Source organism: Mustela putorius, unplaced genomic scaffold (assembly GCF_011764305.1).
Source record: "Mustela putorius furo isolate JIRA1106 unplaced genomic scaffold, ASM1176430v1.1 tig00000129_pilon_pilon_pilon, whole genome shotgun sequence".
Classification (NCBI taxonomy): domain Eukaryota; kingdom Metazoa; phylum Chordata; class Mammalia; order Carnivora; family Mustelidae; genus Mustela; species Mustela putorius.
Window position 1 is genome coordinate 13,512,558 of NW_025421290.1, and position 26,022 is coordinate 13,538,579.

The 26,022-nt window shown below is 38.5% G+C and overlaps 1 protein-coding gene across 1 annotated transcript in view; it reads right to left on the reverse strand.

Moving 5' to 3' along the window:
• Nucleotides 1-26,022, reverse strand: part of CCDC175 (coiled-coil domain containing 175) — an 84,687-nt gene that overhangs the window by 16,051 nt on the left and 42,614 nt on the right. The window contains exons 15-20 of the mRNA XM_045070086.1: nt 23,377-23,456; nt 11,310-11,462; nt 8,311-8,413; nt 4,222-4,265; nt 2,823-2,985; nt 28-174 (exon numbers count right to left, since the gene is read on the reverse strand). Of these exons, the coding sequence (XP_044926021.1) occupies nt 83-174; nt 2,823-2,985; nt 4,222-4,265; nt 8,311-8,413; nt 11,310-11,462; nt 23,377-23,456 (635 nt within the window). The 3' untranslated portion in view covers nt 28-82. The remainder of the gene's footprint in view (nt 1-27; nt 175-2,822; nt 2,986-4,221; nt 4,266-8,310; nt 8,414-11,309; nt 11,463-23,376; nt 23,457-26,022) is intronic.

The window sequence follows — 26,022 nt, forward strand, 5'->3', positions numbered from 1 at the left end:
GCAAAATATGAAAGAAAGTGCACTCACTTGTTTTATAGTTTTGTTTGTGCCTTTTAAATTCACAGCAATTGTAGCCTTCAAGTTATTTTGTTAGCTTTTCTTTGTTAATGTTTTTCATAGTACATTCAACCACCGGGGGATGGACTTTTTTGATACGGATTTGTTTCTTCTTTTCTGTAAGAGTAAAAATAAAATGCAAAAATTCTGTGTATGTCACACAAGTTTGGGTGGCTATTAGTGTGCATTAAAATTCTAAATTTCCCAAAGAATCCTCAACTGGACAATTGTGTAATCTGGGACGTGGTGTGGCAGGGGAGGGAGGTGTAGGGAGCCATGTATCTGATTACCAGGACCATATCTGTCCCTCCACATGGAGGGACAATTGTTAAAATGGAGCCATTTTAACAATTATCTTTTCTGATTTCCTATTCTAGCAGAAAAATGTGTGTGCAAGAGGAAAAACCATGCAAGTAATTATAATTCTTCAAATGCAAAGATTCTCAGGAATACTTAAATAGGTATGTGCATTTTTCATTTGCTTTAAGAACAAGACCAGAACAAATCATAGCAACTGTGGTTGCTAATGTTACTAAATGATCTGTTAAAACGTGGTTATTAAACATATAAACAAATCACCTTTGTCCTGGCTCAGCTTTGTTCAGTTTTAACTTATGTCCTTATAGGGCATTACAATTCTCACTGCTATAGTGCATGGTAATTATTTTGCTAACCAGTGCTGGATAGGTAATTTAAAGGTCAAAATATTTTGATTTGGGTCAACTGATAAATTTAACAATTACATGGTTATTTATTTGTCTAAAACTGTTCGTTTGCAAGATTTGGCGACCCATTGGAGCCCACTGGAGAGAGGTCTAAAACATGCCTGGGTCCCACTCCGAGAGATTTAGAATTGGCCTAGGGTACAGGCTGAGCAGAAGGATGTTTTTAAACCTCTTACAGGTGATTCTAATGCTTGAGAGTATGGTAAACTCTTCTTAGAGTTTAGAGAAAACTCTTCTTAGTTCTAGAGAAAACTCTTCTTAGTTCAGATGCTTAATTTTTTCAAGAGACCTTTTGACAATTTTTCAGCAAACTTTTAAAATTACCTTACTGAAATTTTGATTCTGCCTTAATGTTTCTTTTCCAGAATTAAATGATCAAAATACAACTCTCAGGTCCTCATCACCATAGTAAAAAGGTGATGACAATGTAGACAAATTTGTTATTTCTTTTAAAATATCCCTTGACCTTAAAAAAAGTTTTCTGTACTGCACATATCAAGTGAAAATATTTGGTTAATACACAAGTTATTTATCTGTAACTTGTTATATAAGACTTGGGGACTTCTAGAATTTTAAAACAATTATTTTTAATACTTCTTAAAAAATAATCTATTCTCAGTTACTATTTGATTTAGGAATACACACTGAGAGTTAGCTTGTTTACCTTTTATTTGCAAGAAGGAATGTTAAGGCAAAAAGTTAACGATCTTCATTTTCAAGATAAATCTGGCATTTTAAGGTCTGATAAGCCTGTCTTCCACATGTGCCAGTCGGAATCCCCAGCACATACCCACTCAGCCATGCTATCGCAGTCCTCGGCCAGAGCACATCTATTGCCCTCTCAGGAAGACATCCCTATGTATTCCCAACACTTAAAAAAAAGCTTGGAGGTTCCTCTCTTTATCCTCTCACAGCCACTCACTAGAAGGAATCCCTTATATATGCTCTTTCCTTGTTTGTTCTCTCAGTGTATGCACATCGAGGTTCAGGGACCGGGTCTTATTCAGCTTAGTGACTGCAGCATTTGCTCTCTTGCCAGGCTCAAAGGTGCTCCATCTGCTTCTGGAGCTTGGTGCAGCATTCCGGAAGGAGAGGGCCAGGATCTGCACAGCTGCAGTGACAGATGGTGTCCAGAAGAGGACAAGTAAGAGCTGTTGAGCTGGAAGAGATCAGGCCTTCTCTAGAAGTTCCATCCTTTAAAAGATTTTTATTTATTTATTTGACAGACAAAGATCACAAGTAGGCAGAGAGGCAGGCAGAGGGAGAGGAGGAAGCAGGCTCTCCTCCTTGAGGAGCAGAGAGCCCGATGCAGGACTCGATCCCAGGACCCTGGGATCATGACCTGAGCCAAAGGCAGAGGCTTTAACCCACTGAGCCACTCAGGCGCCCCTAGAAGTTCCATCCTTGAGCACAGCCATTCAACAGGGAAAATCCAAAAGCTAGATTACAGGTGGCTCAGAGATGGTCAGGTAATCCAAGGAGCTGCGGTTGACTATCATCTCCCAGAGGAGGGTGCTAGATTTCAAGAGATCTGATGAGTGCCTAATTTGGGTCTGATGCTCTATAACTTGCAGTTAACTATCCATATTTTACAACCAGGGAAACTGGGGAGTAGAGATTAAATAACATGTAATAAGCAGAGCCAATATCTGAGCCTAGGCCCACCTACCTTCAAAGCCCCACAGTGCCAGTGCTCCAGGAACAGAAATAAGAGGAGTTAAGGAAGCCAGAAAACTTCCTTGTGCTTTCAGCTCAATTTCTGGTCCTTCAGAGCCCTCTCCCCATTCCTTAACTAGGGTCAAGTCTCTTCCCCAGTTAGGTTCTCTCATAGTTCTTTTGGACATTTCTCCAACACTGCTGCATTGCCACATTTGACCCCACAAATGAGAAATGTTTAGGTGAATGTGACATAAATGGGGGAAGGATTGTTAGGGATAATGACGTTATTTGGTTAGATTTTTAAATGCCTTTTTGATAGTACTGGCTACAGTAAAATAACAAGAGGTTCTTTGTTACCCAAAGCTTTGAGAAGTTACTTACTATGGAGGTCTGTTTCTGATTCCTGTTCCATAAGATCACGCAACTCGTCAAGATTCCCTTCTAGCCAAATGCTGATATGTTCAATGTTTTCATCTCTTTCCTTCAGCTTCGTTGTTAGGTTTTTTATTTCTTGCAAAATCTCATCACCACTGCTTACCAGTTCCTTTAAAAAAATAATATTTTGGGATGTGTGAATATAAATTCCAACCAAATAAATAAAAACATTGAGTGAATCATACCTAAGACAAAAATATGTATGTAAAATTGGTATTACTCATGCAAAATAAATGTCCATATCGCATTTACAAAGTTCTGTAGAAGATCTCAGAAGAAAACAGATTAGCAAATGAGACAATTGAATGGAATGCTCACTACCTCTAACCTTGGCAGGGATGGGGGCTGAATAAGAAGCCCGCTCACCTTTAGAGCTGCATGGAACTTCAGGGCATAATCGGCATGGCTTACAGCTGAAGAGAAAAAACTTTGGAACCAGGCTAGATCTGAGCTTTAAATCCCCATAGGTTCATTAACTGTTTGGTCTTGGGCAAAGTTACTTAAACTGTGAACCTCAGTAGCCTCATCTGGAAAAGGTTAAAGTCTGAGCCAGAATCATATGTAAACTTTAAATACTCAAGAGAGTGGCAAAGCCAGGATTTAAACTCCACCTAGCAGCCTTTGGAGGGGGGAGAGCGGTGAGAGGAGCAGGGCAGGTAAAACATGGAGGACAGATGGACTTCAGACCTGACAAATCTGTCCTAAAATAGTGTGTGTGCGATTTGTGTTTGCAGGTGGAGGTGGGGTGGAGGAAGACAGTGTCCCAAAAGATTAAGATTTTAGTGACATTTGGCCCCGCTAAAAAGACAACAGCTCCAAATGGAGTCACCTAGGCAAAGCCTCACGTCACCAAACAGAATCGATTTAATTACAGTTTTGGCTCTCTCAGAAATGGAATCTTACACCAGTCTATCAGGAACCACCTCATCAGCACCAGTTAGGTCATCTGCCTAATAATCCCTGCCACCCCCTAAAGGAAACTAATCTTGCAATAATCAACCTGCTTTTTGTGCTTAGTATAACTACCAGGTTCCAGCTCCCTTCAGCCTCTTGTATAGCTCCTCAGAGCACCTTTTAATCTGCTAGCTGGGATGTTGCCTGATTCATGAATCATTGAACAGAGCCAATAAGATGTTTAAAATTTACTCAGGTGAATTTGTTGTTTTTTTTTTTTAAACAATACAGAGCACTCATGTTAAGATATGATGAGTGTACTAACACTGTCGATCCCCCCAATCCTGGCCCCCTACCTTATGGAGGCACACAGGTACACACATACACACAAACATTAGGTAGGTGATTATTATTAGGAATATTATATTTATGGAGGCAAAAAAAAGCTCACCTTAACTGTAGCATGAAAGTCATCCCACAAATCCAAATACTCCGCTAAAATAAAAGATTTTTGAAATACAAGGGTTACAGAAATGTGAAAATTTTTATGAAAGTAGTGCTATTTGTTTTTCAAAAATTGCTTATCTAAAAATTTCCACTCCCAAAATGACAGAATAACTGAATTAGACTTGCCCACTCACTGTAAACAAGGAGGAAATATGTTAAATTTAGTAGGCTTCATGCCTGGTATGGGACTTGAACTCACATTCTTGAGATCAAGAGTCACATGCTCTATTGACTAAGCCAAAGAGGTACCCTGAATATATCTGTTTTAATATCCAGTTTTCAGGTACTGGAGAATGGGCAGCACAGAAATGGGACACTTGAAGGAGGGGTGACAAATGAGGCAAGCCTTAACGATCACCTGGCTTTCTGCTGGAGGGTACTTTCCAGACCTAAGTGCAAGCAAAACAAAGCAGGTTTGCACACAGACACAAAAATCTGTACAAAGATTAGCAAATTGGACCCAGCAATATATAAATACAATAATAGCTTTTTTTTCCTTCTTTCTTTCTTTTTTTTAAAATTTATTTGACAGAGATCACAAGTAGGCAGAGAGGCAGGCAGAGAGAGAGGAAGGAAAGCAGGCTCCCTGCTGAGCAGAGAGCCCGATGCAGGGGCTCCATCCCAGAAACCTGGGTTCAGGACCTGAGCCGAAAGCAGAGGCTTTAACCCACTGAGCCACTCAGGCGCCCCCACAATAATAGCTTTTGAACAAGCAGGTTTTATCTCAGGAGATTGGTTTAACATTCAAAAATGAGTTGGTGCAATTTACCATCCTAATAGCATAAAAGAAACACATGAACACCTTGAGTAGCTGAGTTTTCACAGGCACTGCACATCTTCATGACCAACGGCCTCTAGTAAGTACCTTGGATGCCGAAGTCCAGGGGCCCCTTCGTGGCACCACTTTGCAGGTGCTGTCACGTACCATTACTGGGGAAATTAAATGCATCTGTGCAACTACACCAGGTGGCAATTTGCAATTTTGCATCTAGTTTCCTCCACACTTGCCTCATATGCCTTTGCCCTTTGCTAGTTTTACTCCATATCCTTCACTATAATGGACAAGAAGTGTAGCAACTTGAGCCTGGTGAATCCTAGCTGATCATTGAGCCTAAGGACGGTCTTGAGGACCACTAATATAACACCTAAAAGCTGTAAAATCTTGCTGTGAAAAATAAGTTCCAAATAAATGGAGATGTATACTATGTTCTTGGATTGCAAGATTTTATTTTGTTAAGATGTCAGTTCTCAAATTGATTTATGGATTCAATAGAAACCCAATTAAGATCCCAGCAGGCGTGTACTTATAGACAAATAAGCTGTCTTTGAAAGCTTACAAGAAAATCAAAGGACCTATAATAGCCAAAGTCATTGTAAAAGAGAACCAGAAACATGGAGAACTTACACTACCTGACATCCAGATTGAGCATGAAAGTAATCAGGACAGTGTGGTATTGGTATAAAGTCAGAATAAGAAACAGACTTATAACATTGATTTTTGAAAACGTCATTGGAGTAGTACAATGCTAAGAAGATAAGCTTTTCAAAATGGTGCTAGAACAATTGGATATACATGAGAGAAAACATGAAATTCAACTCTTACCTCACACTGTATAAAAATTTGAACTTGAATTGGAGATCTAGACATAAGAGCTGAAACTAAAAACTTACAAAAGAAAACATAGGAGAAAATCTTGGAGAACCTGGCTTAGGTGAAAATATCTTAGAACACAAAACGTACTACCCTTAAAAGATGAAATAAATAAACTAGACTTTACTCACAGGAAGAACTTTTGCTCTTTCAGGACAATATAAAGAAAATGAGAAGCCTCATACTGAAAAAGGACTCATTTCTAGAATACACAAAGATTTTAACTCAACAACACAACACAAGGTAATGAGCAAAAGATATGGACAAAAATGGGGCAGACTTTTCCAGAGATAGCCCCCCAATATATTCCCTCCCACATGCTCTTCCCACAACATCACATTGACACCTCTCCCATTAGTGGTGGCATCTGTGTCCCCTCCCCTTGTACCTGGGATCTTTTCTTTTGAAACGCAGCGGGCCAAGCCACTACATGGAAATTCTGGCTGTGAGTCAGCAGCAACACCAGTCACACTGAGTGAGTAGATGTATCTGAAGATGACTCCAGACCCAGCTGCTGAATTACACCCAGCCATCAAGTTGCCCCAGCTCATGTCATGTAGAGAAGACATGAGTGATTTCTACCACCAAATGACCAATTGAGGAGCAAAGTAAGTGATTTGTAATAATTTGTTATGCTGCAATAGATAATTGATTCAAGACATTTCATAAAGGATGATATACAAGTGGTCAAATAGCACATGAAAAAAATACTCAATAGCATCAGTCATCAGAGAAATGCAAATAAAAATCACAACAAAATACCATTATATACCTACTAAAATGGCTTAAATGTTAAGTGTTTTGACAATTTTAAATGTTGGTGAAGAGTGGAGTATCCTGTTGCTAGTGGGATGAGACTCTAGCAATTCCACACCTCAGTATTTACCCAAGAGAAATGAAAACAAATATTCACAAAAATACATGTAACCAAGTAGTAACCAAGTACTGGAAACAATCCAAATGTCCTTCAAATGGTGAATGAATAAACAAAATATAGTACATCTACATAATGGAATACAACTACAGAGCTATAAAAAGGAGCAAGGCAATGATAGATGAATGGATCTAAAAAAAAAAGTTTGCTGAGACAAATAGATAAAGATGTGGTCCATATACACAGTGGAATATTACCCAGCCATCAGAAAGGATGAATACCCAACTTTTCTATCAACATGGACAGAACTGGAGGAGAATATGCTGAGTGAAATAAGTCAAGCAGAGAAAGTCAATTATCATGGTTTCATTTGTGGAACATAAGGACTAGCATGGAGGACATTAGGAGGATGAAGGGAAAAATGAAAGGGGGAAATTGGAAGGGGAGACAAACCATGAGAGACTGTGGACTCAAGAAACAAACTGAGGGTTTTAGAGGGGAGGGGCTTAGGGGGATGGGTTGGCTGGGTGATGGGTATTAAGGAGGGTACTTCTTGCATGAAGCACTGGGTTTTATATGTAAACAATAAATCTTAGAAGATGACATCAAAAACTAATGATATACTGTATGGTGACTAACAACATAATAAAAAATAATTTTTAAAAATTTGCTGAGTGCAAGAATCCAGGTACATAAGTGTATTTCATCATTCCATTTGTTTCTAATCCTTATTGACAAAAAGCAGATCGGGCACTGGGTGTGGTGAAAAAATAATGAATACTGTTTTTCTGAAAATAAATAAATTGAAAAAAAAAAAAAAGCAGATCGGGGCACCTGGGTAGATTAGATGGTTAAGCTTCAACTCTTGGTTTTGGCTAAGGTCATGATCTCAGGGTGTGAGATTGAGCCCCACATCAGGCTCCATTCTCAGCGTGGAGTCTGCTTGAGGTTCTTCCCCCCCCCCCCTTCCCCTCTGCTCCTCCCCCTATTCTCATGCTATCTTACATTTTTTATCCCTCAAAATAAAAATAAAATAGGAAAGAAAGGGAAGAAGATGAAAGAAGGAAGGAAGGGAGGAAGGAAGGAGAGAGAGAGGGAAAGAGGAGAAAAGGGGACAGAAAGAATAAGGAGGAAGGAAAGGGAAGGGAAGGAAGAAGGAAAGAAAAAAATGAAGGAAAGAGAAAGAGGGAGGGAGGAAAGGAAGGAAGGGGAGAGAAAAGGAAAGGGAAGGGGAGAGGAAATGGGAGAGGGAAGGAATGAGGGAAGGGAAGATGGTTTCCAGGCACTGCAGAGTGGGAAACCAACAACAAAGGGATGTGAGAAGTTTTGCAGGGATAGTATGTTCTCCATCTTGCTTGAAGTAGCAGTGGTTACAGTGGCATGTACATTTATTAAAACTCATGAACTGTAGATGGACTTATTTATTGTATGCAAGTCAGTAAATTTATTTAAATAAAACAAAAAACTTATTTTTTATATGTTCAGATCACCCATGATATATTACTTACTCTGATGAGCTGTCAATTGACAAGACAGTTCACTTGATGTGGACTTGAGATCATCTTCTTCTTTTCTGTACTGTTCTATCTTGTTCTTCATATATTCAATATACTGAAAATGAAAGACATATGATTGCTTTAAGCAGTTTAGTTACCGTAAATTATCCATGCAGTCATTTGGCACACATCTATTGATTCTTCATGCCACTGACTGCTCTCAGTACAAAGGTTAACAGTGGCGAGAAGAGCCCTTGTCCAGGCTATATTCTGGTGAAGGAGAGAAAGGATCTGGGTTCTCAATAAGCATTTAAGCACCTGACAAAACATGGCATTCTGAACACAATTTGCCACAAAAAGATATTAAAAGGTATTCTGCCTAAATGCAATGTGCCCACAAACAAAAAAGTGTTCTGTGTTGTGAAATGTATGTGCAGGAAAAGTACCAAGGCAGCCATGCTTCTAGACTGGAGGGGTTCAGCATAAGACCTCAGAGAGAGGAGTTATCAAGTCTGGAGACCCCACAGAATTGCTCACTCCATTCGGATGTTTCACTGGGTTGAGTGATGGTGGTAGTAGTGGTTTGGGTATTAAATTCATCGTTTTCTGTTCTGACCACCCAGTGCTCAGGAATACTAAACGCTAAAGTCTCTGGGAACTTTGAAAGCATGGGCTTTGGATATAAAAATGGCATTGATTCTGTTTCAAGAGGGAAATAGTCAAATACTATAAATTACTGATTAAAACAAAAATCTTAGAAATTGTACCTAGGGGGCGCCTGGGTGGCTCAGTGGGTTAAGCCTCTGCCTTCAGCTCAGGTCATGGTCCCAGGGATTGAGCCCCTCATCGGGCTCTCTGCTCAGTGCGGAGCCTGGTTCCCCCTTTCTCTCTGCCTGCCTCTCTGCCTACTTGTGATATCTCTCCCTCCTTCTCTCTCTCTGTGTGTCAAATAAATAAATTCATTTTTTTGAAATGCTGTAAAATGGTTTTTTTTTTTTAAAAAGAAATTGCATCTACTACTACTACCACAGAAGACATAGAATTGTTTATAAGCATGTTATAGGGTCTACTTATGGGCCCTTGATTTTGTGTCAGTCTGTGTGACTTGGCTAGTTTTGTAGTAAACCAGCATGAAAACCTCTGCAGGCCACATCGAAGATGACATTCTTGCCCCCTCTTTGAATGTGAATTACAGTTTGTAGACTTGTCTGGTTTCCCATAACTCTCAAATGTGTAAACATACTGAATTTTAATTTTTCCATTTATTTGCCCATTTCCTTAGCTAGATGATGAGCTTCCTAAGGACTTGGGGTGGTGTCTTACCCATCTCTGTATTCACTGAGACTTCCCCAAGGCTAGGGACTCAGTGGGTGCTTAAAATGTCTGCTGAGAGAAGGGATGTAACCAGTAGAACAGAGTGGGGAGTGAATAAGATAAACAGCATTATTCAGGACCTAGTAGATGGACAATAAACTAGAAAACAGAACTTATAGAATCAGTCTTTCACAAAGTCATCCATTTGCTTATCCATTACCAAAGTAGCAATAAAAATTCCAAGTATTTTAATAAATTATCTATGTCATCTTGACAGGAAGATAATCTTGTGGAATATTTCCATGAGTAGACGAAATGCCTTATAAGACTGCTGCAAGGGCTAGAAGAAAGAAGATGTATTACACATGTGCAGGTTAGTGATGCTGGTACCCAGACTCTGGAGCACATTTACTTTTTCAAAGTACATTAGTACCACTTATGCCATTTTAATTCTACCAGAAACACATGATATTGGTGTATAACTGTTGCAGTTGACCTGATGAAAAAGAGTACCCAAACAGGTAAAAGGATTTTTCCCTTAGAGTCTTATTGCCAAGGGACTTCTTCTTTTTCTAGCTGTTAAAAGTTATTAAAAATGTAGAACCTTGATTTCCTCATCTATAAAAGGGACATAATATATATTACCCACATTAAAGGTTACTGTGAGGGTAACATGGGCCTGAGTCCCTTTTCCATGTGAGCCATTATGCAAAACACTTGGGATACACTGATACTTTGAGGTCACTGTGGTTTACTTAAAAAAAAAAAAAAAGAAAGAAAGAATGATACAATCAATGCAAAACCGACATACAACTTAAATTTTTAAATGGGCAAAACACTTGAACAGGTACTAAACAAAGATGTATACAAATGTTCACCAACACATGAATAGATGCTTCATTTGATCATCAGGAAAATGCAAACTAAAACCACAATGGGATACCACTACAAACTCTCCAGATGGTCAAGTAGGAAAAAAAAATAAATAACCAAAGTTTGGCAATAATGTGGAACCAGTGGTGTTCTCACATACCCTGCTAGGAGTGATCTGAAATTTCTCTGGGAGATGGCACTGTGCACAAGAGTGGATTGTCCACATTTCTATGGCTCTGTGATTCCACTTGAGGGGTATACCCCACAGAATTATGTACATATGTTCCTGAAAACACATGTACTAGAATGTTCATGACAACTCTATTCATAATAGCCCCAGCTAGAAATTCTGTAACCCCCCTCCAAGAGTATGTAAATTGTAGTATAGTTATACACTTGAATACTATGTATGGAACCAAGGCTGAACAAACTATAACTGCATTCAATATAATAAAGATATACTTTGCAAACACAGTATTGAGCAAGAGTACATACTGTAATATTCCATACATATGATGTTCAGAAACAGACAAAACTAGTCTTTGGTGTTAGAAGCCAGTATACTGTTACTTTACTTTGTGGGGAGGTTAGTGGCAGGAAAGAACATAGATGATATCTGGATACTGTTAATGCTTTGTTTCTAGATCTGGGTGCTGGTTACCTGTGTGTATTCACTTAGTGTTTCACTTATGATTTGTGCACTATTTTATATGTACTTAGTCTTTATTTCAAATGTTTTAAGTCTCCCTTTCTCATGTAACTATATTATAGGTCTAGGCAACTAACCAAAACCATCATGCAAAGTGAAGTGTTCTTGAACTTACTTTTCTCAATTTTTCATTTTCCAGGAGCAAAGCATCTACTTTTAAGTCATGCACATAGATTTCATTTTCTAAGTTCTTTAGAGTTTCAAAATGATTTTTAATCTTATGGCTTTCTTGATCTCGTAAGTATTTGAGTTCTTGCTTCACTTTTTCCTGCTCAAACATAAAACCCACAATTATCTCAGAGTTAAATAAGCAGGGCACCAGTGTTTTAGATTGCCTGAACCACATTCAGAGAGGGGTTATAATTAATTCCTGAATCATCAGCAGAGGCTATGTATACCTTCCCTTAGAAAAACTTGATATTTAAAACTCCAGAGTTGATTCAATTCTGGGAAGATGGTGGAGTAAGAGGGTCCTGAGCTCATCTCAACCATGGACACACTGAGATAACAGCTATATCTGTGCAACTATCTTTGAAAGTGATCCAAAGACTAGCAGAATGGACTTGCATAGAGAGAGGGCCACGTTGAAATGTGTAGGAGTGGCAGAGACAAGTTTAGGAACCCAAATCCCAGAAAACTAACCACAAAGTGGAAAGATACTACAGGAAGCCAGAAGATCAGGCCTCATGCCAGGTACCCCAGGCATGAGGGACCCACACTGGAAAGAGAAGTCTCTGTAATATTTTAACTTTGAAAACTAGTGGGACTTAAATTCATGAGTCTTTACAATCAGCAAGGCTTAACTCTGGTACTTCAAAAATCAATAGGTTTTGCTCTGGGAAAGCTGGAGAACTGGAGGACAATAAGAAACTGAGTCTTCACCTTTAAGGAGCCAACAAAACAAATAATCCTGCTGAGACACAGCATAGAAGCAGCTGTTTGAAATTGCCTAGGGCAGTTAGGAAAATTTATTTACTAATCTCAGATTGTATGTTGGAGGGGCAATGATCTTAAGGAGATCATTATAGAACAAATGTGGTGATGGGTGCCATTTCTCTTCCTCCCTGCTTCCAATCAACCTTGCTGGCCAGACACTTGCAGGAAGCAGGATGAATGCTCTCCACCTATCTTGTTAACTAGTACCCTGCCCCTGCATTCCCCTGCAGAGATGCCCAATCCAACTGGCCATACTCCAAAGGCATCCCTCCAAAGTGACTCCTGCCCTGGAGAAAGAAGAAGACATCCACACATGCCAGTGTGCCCACAGTCCCAACAGCTGAACCTTATGGCTGGCAACACAGTGAGAGTGCCCTGCTGATCAGTGAGATGGCAGCCCCAGCAGACTGGGGGCAGGCATCTGATCTAAGTGCAAGCTCCACCAACCAACAAAGCCTCTCAGGGACAAAGAAAGGAGAATGCCCTATGGCTCTGTGCAACTACAGCCCCAGCAGATGGGCTGATGGAAGCTTCTGGTTTGAATGCTGACATCACCTAACTACAAGCCCTCAGCAGACTGTCCCTTTAACAGCACAGGGACCAAACACTGTCTGGTGCACATAACACAGGCAAAGGGGACCATTGCAATGGATCTAACTATAGGGAAACATGTTTCAGCCACAATAGTGGGGTTCACACAACCCAGAAAAGAGATGCCAATTGAAATGCTTGACTCTGATGAACAGGGAGCATTGCATAATTGGGTACTACCAGGCCTCCTCTTCAAAAGGCCACTACTTACTTTCAAGATCAAGATATGTAACTAACTTCTATAATACATAGGGGGGAAAAGCAGAGTTAGACAAAATGAGGAGACAGAGGAGTAAGTGCCAAAGGAAAAAACATGATAAAACCACGGCAAAAGAGCTACATGAAATAGAAATAAGCAATATGCTTGTTAGGCAACTCAAATTTATGGTCATAAGGATACTTACTGGACTTGAAAAATGAGTGGAAGATCTCAGTTAGACATTCCATAGAGAGATACAGAACATAAAACCGAGGCAGAGATGAACTCAACTGCAATGAAAAATACATTAGAGGAAATCCATAGCAGAGTAGAGGAGGCAGAAGAACAGATCAGTGATCTGGAAGACAGATGTAATGGAAAGCAACCAAGCTGAAAAGCAAAGAGAAAAAAATATAATAGAAAATGAGAATAGGGGGCGCCTGGGTGGCTCAGTGGTTTGGGCTGCTGCCTTCGGCTTGAGTCATGACCTCAGGGTCCTGGGATCGAGCCCCGCATCGGGCTCCCTGCTCCGCAGGAAGCCTGCTTCCCTCTCTCTCTCTCTCTCTCTCTCTGCCTGCCTCTCTGCCTACTTGTGTTCTCTTTCAAATAAATAAATAAAATCTTAAAAAAAAAAAAGAAAATGAGAATAGGTTAAGGGCACTCAGTGATGTCACCAAGTGTAGTAACATAAGCATTATAAGGATCTCAGAAGAGACAGAGGAGGCAGAAAATTTATTTGAAAAAATAATAGCTGAAAACTGTCCTAATTTGAGAAAAGAAAGAGACGTTCCGGCCCAGGAAGCAGAGAGAGCACCCAACAAAATTTATGCAAGGCAGTCCACACATAATAATTAAAATGACAAAGCGTAGTGATAATTTTAAAAACAACAAAAGAAAATAATATATACAAGGAAAACCCTATAAACCTATTAGCTGATTTTTCAGCAGAAACTTTATGGGCCAGAAGAAAGTGGCATAACATATTCAAAGTGCTGAAAGAAAAAAGAACCTACAACTGAGAATATTCTATTCAGCAAATCAGACTTAATAAGAAATGTTAATGGGCATCCTTTAAGTGGGGGAAAAAAAAACTGCCATAATCAGGAGTAAGAAAACTATAAAAGGAAAATAATTTCACACATAAATGCAAACATTTAGTAAAAGTAGATTAATCACTTATAAAACCAATATAGAGGTAAAGCACAAAAGGAATAAAATCAATTATATCTATAAAAATAAGCCAAAGGATACATTTTTTAAAAAATGTAAAGTATGACATAATATACATAAATGTGGGGGGTTGGTAAAAACTTAGTGCTTTTAGGGGTGTCTGGGTGGCTCTGTCAATTAAACATCTGACTCTTGATTTCAGAGCTCAGGTCATGATCTCAGGGCTGCAGGATCAAGCCCGAAGTTGGGCTCCATGTTGGACATGGAGTCTGCTTGAGATTCTCTCTCTCCCTCTTCTTCTGTCCCTGCACCTCCCTTAAAAAATAAAAATAGTGCTTGGAAAACTTCACATCTACATGCAAAAGAATGAAACTGGACAATTTTATTACCCTATACACAGAGATAAACTCAAAATGGGCTAAAGACCTAAATGTGAGACTGGAAACCATAAAATTCTTAGATGAAAACATAGGCAGTAATTTCTTTGATACCAGAAATAAAAACATTTTCCTAGATATGTTTCCTTAAACAAAGAGGAAAAAAGCAAGAATAAACTATTGGGACTACATCAAAATAAATAGTTTTGCACAGTGGTGGAAATCATTAACAAAACAAAAGGCAACCTACTGAATGGGAGAAGATATTTGCAAATGATATATTTGATAAGCGCTTAATATCAAAAATATATATGAAGAACTTATACAACTCAACACCAAAAGCCCAAACAATCCAGTTAAAAAATGCACAGAGGACATGAAAAGACATTTTTCCAAAGACGACATACAGATGGCCAACACACATATGAAAAAATCCTCAACATCACTAATAATCAGGGAATGCAAATCAAAACCACAATGAGAGATGGCAGAATAGGAGACTCCTAAGCACACTTTGTCCCACAGAAATACACAGAAATCACCCACATCAGGGCAAATAACCCAGTAAGCAATCTGAAAACTGGCAGAATGGACTCTCCACAGCTAACTGTTGAGAAGAGGCCACATTGAAAAGGATAGGAGGTGCAGAGACATGGCCAGGAGCCAAACTGATCCTTAGGAGAGAGAGACACCACAGGCACAGAGAGGGAAAAGAAAAGACCCCTCATCAGCCATCCCAGGCAAGGGGGAGCCGCACTGGGAAGATGAATCCCCACAACACTGGCTTTGAAAACCAGATGGGCCTAACTTTAAGTTCTTGCAGTTAAATGGGGCTCAACACCTGGAATAGTGGTTTCGACTTTGCAATGGATGGAGAGCAACAGAAAACGTAGTTCCCACCCTTAAAGATAAATCACAATGAAGAGCCCCACCAATATACAGTATGGAAGCAGCAGTTTGAAAAATGGCTGGTGTACACAGGAAGGAGGTTTTATTTACAATCTCAGAGCATGTACTGTAGGGGCAGGGATCTTTGGATGACTTCCAGGAGAAAATAGCTGGCAGGCACCATTTCTCTTCCCAGACCCCCAGACTAAATACATAGACACCTTCAGGAACCAGTGCAGCCTGGACACTCCTGCCTAGCTTACTAACAGCACACCCTGCCCTTACACTGTTCCTCAAACCTCCCCCCTCCATTCTGGTGAGGCATTTTTCTAAAGTGGCTCCAGCTCCCCTCCCACAGCAGAGCAGCCATGACCTTGCTGGCACCTCATGCCCCACCCCTGTATTCTTCCACAGACCTGCCCTTGGCAGTTCTCCAGGCCATAGGTCCCCTCTTGCAGCAGACCAGCACACAATTTTATAACAATGTTTACCCACCCACATTCTCTTGTAGACCCACCCTTAGCAGGAGTCCCTCCAACGCAGTGCCACTAGCCTCACACTGTGCAATCATCCCTGATCGAGGCCAGCACCATTCCAAAGTGACGCCTGTCCCAGGGAGAGGGGAAGATAACCATACACATTTGTCTGATTCAGACCCCTGCAGTGGGCTGGGGGCAGACATCTGGTCTGACTTCAGGCCCCACTCACCAATGAAAGCTTCTTAGAGGACAAACACAGTGAGAGCACCTTACAGTTCAGTGCTACCACAGCTCCGGCAAATGCCTAGCCTGACTCAGCTCAAGCCCAACATGACCCCAAACATAGCTAACAGCACAGGGATGAAGTCCTGAGATATTCAGAGAGAGCCACTGCAGACAGCTGGACTGAGGGCAAACATGGCTCTACCACAGAAATAGGGAGCACGCAATACACACACGAGATCCTCCCGAGGCACCAATTTCTGGTGCACAAGAGACACTGCACTGCAGAGCATTACAGGATCCCTTCTTCCTAAGTCCATTGCTTTCAAGAGCAGGAGACCCAACTGATATTCCTGCCACATGGGAACAGACACAGAGCTAGTCAAAATGAGGAGACAGAAGAATATGTCCCAAATGAAAGTACAGGACAAAATCACAGCAAGAGATCTAAATGAAATGGAAATAAGTAATAGGCTGGGCAATATTATTTATTTATTTATTAAAAAGATTTTTATTTATTTATTTGACAGACAGATCACAAGTAGGCAGAGAGGTAGGCAGAGAGAGAGGAGAAAGTAGGCTCCCCACTGAGCAGAGAGCCCGATGCAGGGCTTGATTCCAGGACCACGGGATCATGACCTGAGCGGAAGGCAGAGGCTTTAACCCACTGAGCCACTCAGGTGCCCCCAGTAATATAATTTAAAGTAATAATCATAAAGATACTCACTGGAGTTAAGAGTAGAGGACCTCAGTGAGACTCTCAACAAAGAGATAGAAACATAAAAGAGAATCAATCAGACATGAAGGAGTCAATAACTGAAATTAAAAATACACTAGAGGGAATAAATAGTAAACTGGAGGAAGCAGGAAAATGTATCAGTGACCCAGAGGATAAAGTAATAGAAAGCAATCAAGCTGAGTAGGAAAAATGACTAATAAAAATGAAAACAGATTAAGAGAACTCAATGATACCATCAAGTGTTATAACATTCACATTATAGGGATCCCAGGAGAAGGGAGAGATAAGGGGGAAGAAAATTTATTTGAAGATAAAATAGCTGAAAACATCCTTAATCTGGGGAAGCTGAAAACATCCCTAATCCAAGATGCACAGAGAACCCCCAACAAAACAACCCACAGAGATCCACACCAAGACATGTGGTAATTAAAATGGCAAAATGTAGCAAAAAAGAGAATGTTTAAAGCAGCAAGAGAAAAGAAATTTACATACTAGGAAAACCCCATTAGCCTATCAGCTGATTTTTTTTCAGCAGAAATATCACAGAGAGACAGGAGTGGCATGATATATTCAAAGTCTAAAAGGAAAATTCCTGCATCCAACAATACTTTACTCAGCAAGTCTACAATTCAGAATAGAAGGAGAAAAAGAGTTTCCCAGACAACCAAAAGTTAAAGGTATGACCATTCAGCCAGCCTTATAAGAGATGTTAATGGGGATTCTTTGAGTGGACAGGAAAGACCATAATCAGGACTAAGAAAGTAGGAAGCACAAAAGTATATCTATAAAAATCATTCAATGGGGGGCGCCTGGGTGGCTCAGTGGGTTAAGCTGCTGCCTTCGGCTCAGGTCATGATCCCAGGGTCCTGGGATCGAGCCCCGCATCGGGCTCTCTGCTCAGCAGGGAGCCTGCTTCCTTCTCCCTCTCTCTGCCTACCTCTCTGCTGACTTGTAATCTCTGTCAAATAATAAATAAAAATCTTTTAAAAAAATCATGCATGGGTTCACAAAATAAAAAGGTATGAAGTATGATATCACATACCTAAAATGTTGGGGGTGAGAGGAAGAATAAAATTTTAGTGCTTTTATCATAGGTTCAAACTTAAGTGACTATCAACCTAATATAATCTGCTGTGTATATAAGAAGTTAGGTAAATCTAATGGAAACTACAAATAAAAAAACATTAATAGATATGCAAAAAATAAAGAGAAACGAATCTGAGTATGTCACTAAAAATTCCAGCAAACTGTGAGAGAAGCAAGCAAGAGAAAAAAACAAAAAACAAAAAAAGAGAGAAGTACTACAAAAACAACCATAAAACAAGTTAAAAATGGCACGAAGTACATACACCTACTAATAATGGACTAAACACTCCAAACAAAAGACATGGTAATGGAATGGACAAGAAAACAAGACCCATCTTGCTACCTACAAGATACTCTTTTCAGTCGAAGGGATGGAAAAACATTTATCATGCAAAGGGAAGTGAAAAGAAAGGGTAGTATTATTTATATCAGACAAAATACACTTTAAAACAAACACTGTAAAAAAAGACATAGAATCATAAAGGGAATCATAATCATAACAATCCACCATGAAGATATGTGTAAGTATATATGCCCCCAACATGGAAGCACCCAAATACACAGCAAACAATGACAAAAACGAAAGTAAACAATAGTAATACAATAGTAGTAGGAGACTTTAACATGCCACTTACATCGATGGATAGATCATCCAAACATAAAATCAACAAGGAAACAGTGATTTTTGAAGGACACATTGGACCAACAGATTTAACAAATATATTCAGAATATTCCATCCTGAAACACTGGATACATATTCTTTTCAAGTGCACATGAACCTTCTCCAGAACATATCACATATTAGGCCACAAAACAAATTTCAGAAAATGCAAAATCCTGAAATTTTACCATGCATCCTTTCCAACCACAATGCTGTAAAACTAGAAATCAGCCACAAGGAAAATCTGGAAAGAGCACATTCATGGAACTTAAGTAATACACTACTAAACAATGAAGGGTCATATAAAAAAATCAAAGAGGAAATTAAAAAAATACACAGAGATAAATAAAAATGAAAACATAATAGTCTAAAATCTTTGGGGTACGGGACGCCTGGGTGGCTCAGTTGGTTGAGCAGCTGCCTTCAGCTCAGGTCATGATCCCAGCGTCCTGGGATCGAGTCCCGCATCGGGCTCCTTGCTCCGTGGGGAGCCTGCTTCTCCCTCTGACTCTGCCTTCCACTCTGTCTGCCTGTGCTCACTTTCGCTCGCTCTCTCTCTGACAAATAAAAAAATAAATAAAAATCTTTGGGGTACAACAAAAGCTGTTCTGAAAGGGAAGTTTATAACAATACAGGCCTACCCCAAGAAGATAGAAAAATCTCAAACAAACAACCTAACTTTCTACCTAAAGGAGATAGAAAAAGAAGAACAAAGCCCAAAGTCAGTAGAATGAAGGAAATAATAAAGATTAGAGCAAAAATAAATGAAATAGAAACTAAAAACAAACAAAAAAACAATAGAACAGATGGATGAAGTTGGGAACTGTTCTTTGAAAAGTTTAACAAAACTGATCAACTGTTAGCCAGACTCATCATAAAAGAGAGAGAACTGAAAATCAGAAATGAAAGAGTAGAAATCACACCCAACACCACAGAAATATAAAGGATAGAGAATATCATGAAAAATTATATGCCAACAAATTAGACAACATAGAAGAAATGGAAATATTCTTAGAAACATAGAAGCCCCCAAAACTATATCAAGAAATAGAAAATTTAAACAGACTGATTACCAGCAAAAACTATATCAAGAAATAGAAAATTTAAACAGACTGATTACCAGCAAAGAAATTGAATAAGCAACCAAAAAACTCCTAACAAACAAAAGTCCAGGTAAATTTACAGGTAAGTTCTACCAAACATTTAAAGAAGAGTTAATACCTATCCTTTTCAAACTATTCCAAAAAACGGAAGATGAAGGAAAGCTTCCCAATTCATTCTTTGAAGTCAGCATTACCCTGTAACCATGTAAAGACACTACAAAAAAAGGTAATTTAGGTCAATATCTCTGATGAACATAGATGCAAAAATTCTCACCAAAATATTAGCAATTCAACAATACATTAAAAAATTATTCACCAGGATTCAAGTGGAATTTATTCCTGGGATACAAGTGTGGTTAAATATTTGCAAATCAATCAGTCATGTCAACAAAAGAATAGAGACAAACCATATGATTATTTCAATAGATGCAGAAAAACCATTTGACAAAATATGACATCAAAAAAAAGCCCTCAACAAAGTAGTTTTAGAGGAAACATACTTCAACATAATGAAAATTCCACAGCAAACATCATACTCAGTGTTGAAATCTGATAGCTTTCTCCCTAAGATCAGAAAAAAGACAAGGATCTCCACTCTCACAAGTTTTTTTTTTTTTTCCAACATAGTACTGGAAGTTGGAGCCACTGCAATTAGACAAGCAAAAGAAATAAAAGGTATCCAAATTGGTAAGTCAAAATTTCACTGTTTGCAGATGACATGATACTCTATATAAAAAACCCTGGAGACTCTACCAGAAAACTACTAAAACTTATAAATGGAATCATTAGGTTAGCAGGAGACAAAATCAATATACAGAAACCTGTCACATATCTATACACCAATAATGAGGTAGCAGAAAGAGAAATTAAGGAAACAGTCCCATTTACAATTACACCAAAAATAATAAAATACCTAGGAATAAACTTAATCAAGGAGGTAAAAGACTTGTACTATGACTATAAAACACTGATTAAAGAAATAGAATATGACACAAACAAATGGAAAGATAGCCTATACTCATAGAATGGGAGAATAATTATTGTTAAAATATTTGTACTACCCAAAGTAATCTATAGATTTAATGTGATCCTTATCAAAATACCAACAGTATTTCTCATAGAACTAGAAAAAATAATACTAAAATTTGTATGGAACATCAAAAGACCCTGAATAGCCAAAGCAAGCTTAAAAGGAACAAAACTGGAGGTATTAAACCCCCAGATTTCAAGATGTTCTACAAAGCAGTAGTAATGAAAGCAGTATGGTACTGGCACAAAAATAGACATATAGACCAATGGAACAGAATAGAGAGCCTAGGAAAAAAACCCCACAAATATATGGTCAATTAATCTTCAACAAGGGAGGCAAGAATATGCAGTAAAGACAGTCTCTTCAACAGACAGTGGTGGGGAAACCAGACATCTACATGCAAAGAATGAAACTAAACCATCTTCTTACAACATACACAGAAATAAATTCAAAATGGACTCAAGACCTAAATGGAAGACCTGATACTATAAAAATTCTAGAAGAGATCACAGACAATAATTTCTCCAACATCAGCCACAGCAAACGTTTTCTAGATACATCTCCTGAGACAAGGGAAACAAAAGCAAAGTAAACCATTTGGACTATGTCAAAACAAAAACTTCTGCACAGCAAAGGAAACAATCAACAAAACTAAAAGACAACCATAGGTGTCTTTTGGTGGGTAGAAGATCAAAGAAGATGATGGGTAGAAGATGAGTAGATCTTGGGTAGATGATGGGGAGAAGATATTTGCAAATTACATATCTGACATACACATATTAGTATCCAAAAATACAAAAAACGTACACAACTCAACACTAAAAAACCAACTAATCCAATTTAAGGATGGGCAAAATACATGAACAGACATTTATCTAAAGAAGACATTCAGATAGATGGCCCATAGACACATGAAAATATGCTCAGCATCACCCATCAGCAGGAAAATGCAAAGCAAAATCACAATGAGATATCACATCACACTGCCAGAATGGCTAAAATGAAAAACTAAAAAAACAACAGAATGTGGAGAAAAAGGAACCCCCGGGCTCTTTTGGTGAGAATGCAAATTGGTATAGCCATTGCAGAAAACACTACAGAGCTTCCTCAAAAAATTAAAAATGGGAATATCCTACAATCCGGGAATCATACTACCTGGGTATTTACCCAAAGAATATGAAAAAGCTAATTTGAAAGGATATATCCTCCCTTTGGTTTATTGTAGCATTATTTACAATAGCCAAGATATGGAAGCAACCTAAGTGTCCATGGATAAATGAATAGAAAAAGCACATACGGTACATATATACAATGGAATATTCCTCTGCCATAAAAATAAAATGAGATTTTGCCATTTGGAATAACATGGGCGGACCTAGAATATATAATGCTGAGTAAAATAAGTCAGCCAAGGAAGGACAACAACCATACTGATTTCACTCTGACATGGCATTTAAGAAACAAAACAAACAGAAAAAAGGACACAAACAGACAAAAAGACTCTTAAATACAGAGAACAAAGTTGTGGTTGCCAGAGGATAGGTGGGTGCCAGGATGGGTAATGAAGAGAATTAAAATACACACTTATCGTGATGAGCACTGAGTAATGTATAGTACTTTTGAATGATTCAACACCTGAAACTAATATAACACTACATATTAATTATACAATTAATATATATTGAATAAACAATAAATAAAACTCCAAAGCTGATTTGTGGAAATTTTTCATAAACTTTGAGAAGCAAGTTAAAACAAGTTGATGAAACAACTTCATAAAAATATGAATATACTTTGATATATAAACAATTATATGACAAAAATAGGGGAGAAGAAAGTAGAATTTATTGAGGCTTTTGTAGTTTTTTTTTTTGTCAGAGAGAGAGCGAGCGAGAGGGAGCACAGGCAGACAGAGTGGAAGGCAGAGTCAGAGGGAGAAGCAGGCTCCCCACGGAGCAAGGAGCCCGATGCGGGACTCGATCCCAGGACGCTGGGATCATGACCTGAGCCGAAGGCAGCTGCTCAACCAACTGAGCCACCCAGGCGTCCCTATTGAGGCCTTTTAAGGGAGGATTTAATATTTCTTGAGAAAAGAATAATACTTTATGGATTTTTCAGAATTTTCTACTGAATTTTGTATTTGGTTCGTAGTCATTATACTGTTATAAATCACAGTCTTTAGTCATTGTATGATCACCACTTAGCAGAATTGTACTAAGAAAATACAATTGCTTATATAATATACTTACTATAGTACTCTTCCCTTTTATCTTTTTCTATACCCACGTGATAAAAGTTACTTTTGATATCAGTGCATCTCAAAAAATAGAATGTTTCTATTTTAAATTGGCCAACTCTATACACACATTTATCACTGACAACTGATTATACATTTTAAGAAGGTAGTAAATGTCTCTTCACCTGCTCTCATTTTATCCACTCCCTCCCACCTCTGCAACCTCTGTGCACTTATCCTAATCTTCACAGGACATTAATAGAATAATATATCTGAAAAGAACATTAGAACGCATCTTCCAATTTCTACTTTAAATAAGAAAACGGGGGCCGCCCAGTGAGTTTCCTGTGATTACATGTTAGTTGCATCAGAGTCTCTGTGTATACATATGTATACCCACACAAGTACAGTTTGTATATATCAGTATTCTAATAAAAGAAAGAATGAATGCATTGACTCTTTACCGTGTTGTTAAAATATCTTGAAAAATCTTTTGACATTTGAGAAATGTAATCATTTAGTAAATTCTGCTCCTGCTTTTGTGCTATAAGAGAAAAAATAAATACCCACATTTGGTTTTTAAAAACGAAAATAAGGCATGTGCTTAATTTTAAAAGTCATATACTATTATAAGGCTCATAACAAAAAACAAGTCAGTTCCTTTCCAACACAGTGCCCACCCTTATGTTTAACTCCACAGAATTAACTATTTTTAAACTCATTTAGACTTTCTATTTTCTTAATAAATGCTTCTATGGCTATTTCTTGATTTGCTATTTTAAGACATTTTCTACTTTCTTCCCAACATAGAAATGCTTACTCCCAACCCCATGTCTCCCCCCACACTTACAACCTCTTTGTTTCCCCCCTTCCAACATCGCCATAAAGCCATATATTTTTTTTAATTATTTGACAGAGAAAGATCACAAGTAGGCAGAGAGGCAGGCAGAGAGAGAGAGGAGGAAGCAGGCTTTCTGCAGAGCAGAGAGCCCGATGTGGGACTCAATCCCAGGACCCTGAGATCATGACCCGAGCTGAAGGCAGTGGCTTAACCCACTGAGCCACCCAGGTGCCCCTAAAGCCATATTTTTAAAATGAATTTTAATTCTTTAGATTATGACGACGTAAATACTATTCACAGAGGAGACACAGAGGAGTGTGGTAAAATTATACCTCCTCACCTGTATAATTTTTTGTTTTTCTAGGAGATAAAAATAGCCTCACTTTTTTTTACTTGCTTAGTTTTCCATGTATACATTAATTCATCAAAATCTAAAATAGAATTAAAATCTTCCAAATATTACTTCCCATCATGGTCAAACACCTTAGGTGATCTATCAGCTCCCTTCGTCTTCCCTCCCCCACTGCCTTCTGTTTCCGTTTTTCTTTAGGTCTCCTGGAGAGCTGAACACCTGGGACTTTTGCAGCCCCCTTGGGTTGGACTCCTGTTTCCTGCAGTTCACATCCTCCTCTTTTTCTTGATTTGTTCCTTCTTTGTTGAAGCAAGTTTCGTACTAACTTCCTGAGAGAGTAAGTGAGATATTTTGACATCTTTCATATCTGAATGAATCTCTATTTTATATTTGTAGTTGACTAATAGTTTCAACGGGCAGCTAATGTTGGAAACTATTTTCTCTTAGATTTTTGAAGGCAATGTCTTCTAACATTTAGTAGAATACTACAGTTAAGAAGTCTAAAACCATTCGGATTACTAATCTTTTGTGTAAGGTCTGCTTTTTCTCTCTAGAAGCCTTTGGGATATTTTTTTTCTCCTGCAATCCCAAAGTGATGTTACTTAGTATCTTTTCTTTCAGAAATTGCACTGGAGATTGATGGGCCTTTTCAAGTAGGAAACTCATATTCTCCAATTCTAAGAAATATTTTTGTATTATTTCTTGGATAACTTGATCTTTGCATTTTCCCCATTTTCTCTTCTCTGACCTTCTTGTTAATTAGATATCCAACCTCTCAGAATAGTCTTCTAATTTTCTTACTCAAATTTTATCCTGTTCCTCAGCTTTTTTTTTTTTTTCCTTCTTCTTCTGTTTTTGGAGAGATTTCCTCAACTTTTCATAGAATCCTCCTACTGAATTTTAAAATTTTGGTTGTTATTTTTTTCATTTCTAAGAGCTCTTTCTTGTTTTCTATTCTTTCTTTAAGCATCTTTTTTCATAAATGCAGTATTTTTTGTACAAACATAAGTTAAAGATATATCTTCTGTAATATATAGAATGTATATTTTCTATAATATGTAGAGACTATGAATACACATTATGTATAATACAGAGAGACTATATATTCTCCAAGAATCTATCTTTAAAAGTATTCTTACATTCTTTGGGTCATCTATGTTTCCATCAACTTCTGTTATTCTGTCTGCTTTAGTTTCTACATTTCATTTTGGAATTTTTCCTGAGGTGTCTGGTGATCTTTGATTGTCCACTCCTATTTAAGCATGAGGCACTAAAATTTCAGTTTCCTGGGTGGGCTTCATTGTACAGTGATAAGGAAGGGACCAGCCATTTTGTTGGGGGATCCTGAAATGCTAGAATATGTCGGGCTTTTCTCTGAGATGGTTTGGTTTCCTTCAAGAAGAATCCAACCACCTCCTTCTTCAGAGTGGGGTGGGGGAGGGATTAGAGAATAGTTACACACAGCTGGCAGCCTTCATCAAGCCGACCCATGGCAGGGGGGGGTCTCTCTACAGCATCTGTCTTCTACTCTCAGTCATATTTGATATCCTGCAGTTTAGAATCTGTTGGGGCAACAACTTCTCTGCTAGCATTCGGAGGAATATCACTCAGCTGCACAGAAGACAGCATCTGACCTGCCAGTCTCACTTTTATAAAGATATTCAACCAATCTTCAGCTCCATGACTCATCTCAGCTTCACGGTATCAGGGTCCTCCAATGCCCAAGACTTGCCGGGTCTTGTGGATAAAACGTCTTGCTTTCATGGTGTGCTTTTTTGCAGGCACTTGCTTTTCATATTCCCCTTCCTGTTAATACCTCTATCCAATCACACCTTCCAAAAATGTGTTGATGTTTATTACCTGTGGATATCTTCTCCGCCAGTCTCTATGAGTTTATAACATTTTTCCCTAAAAAAA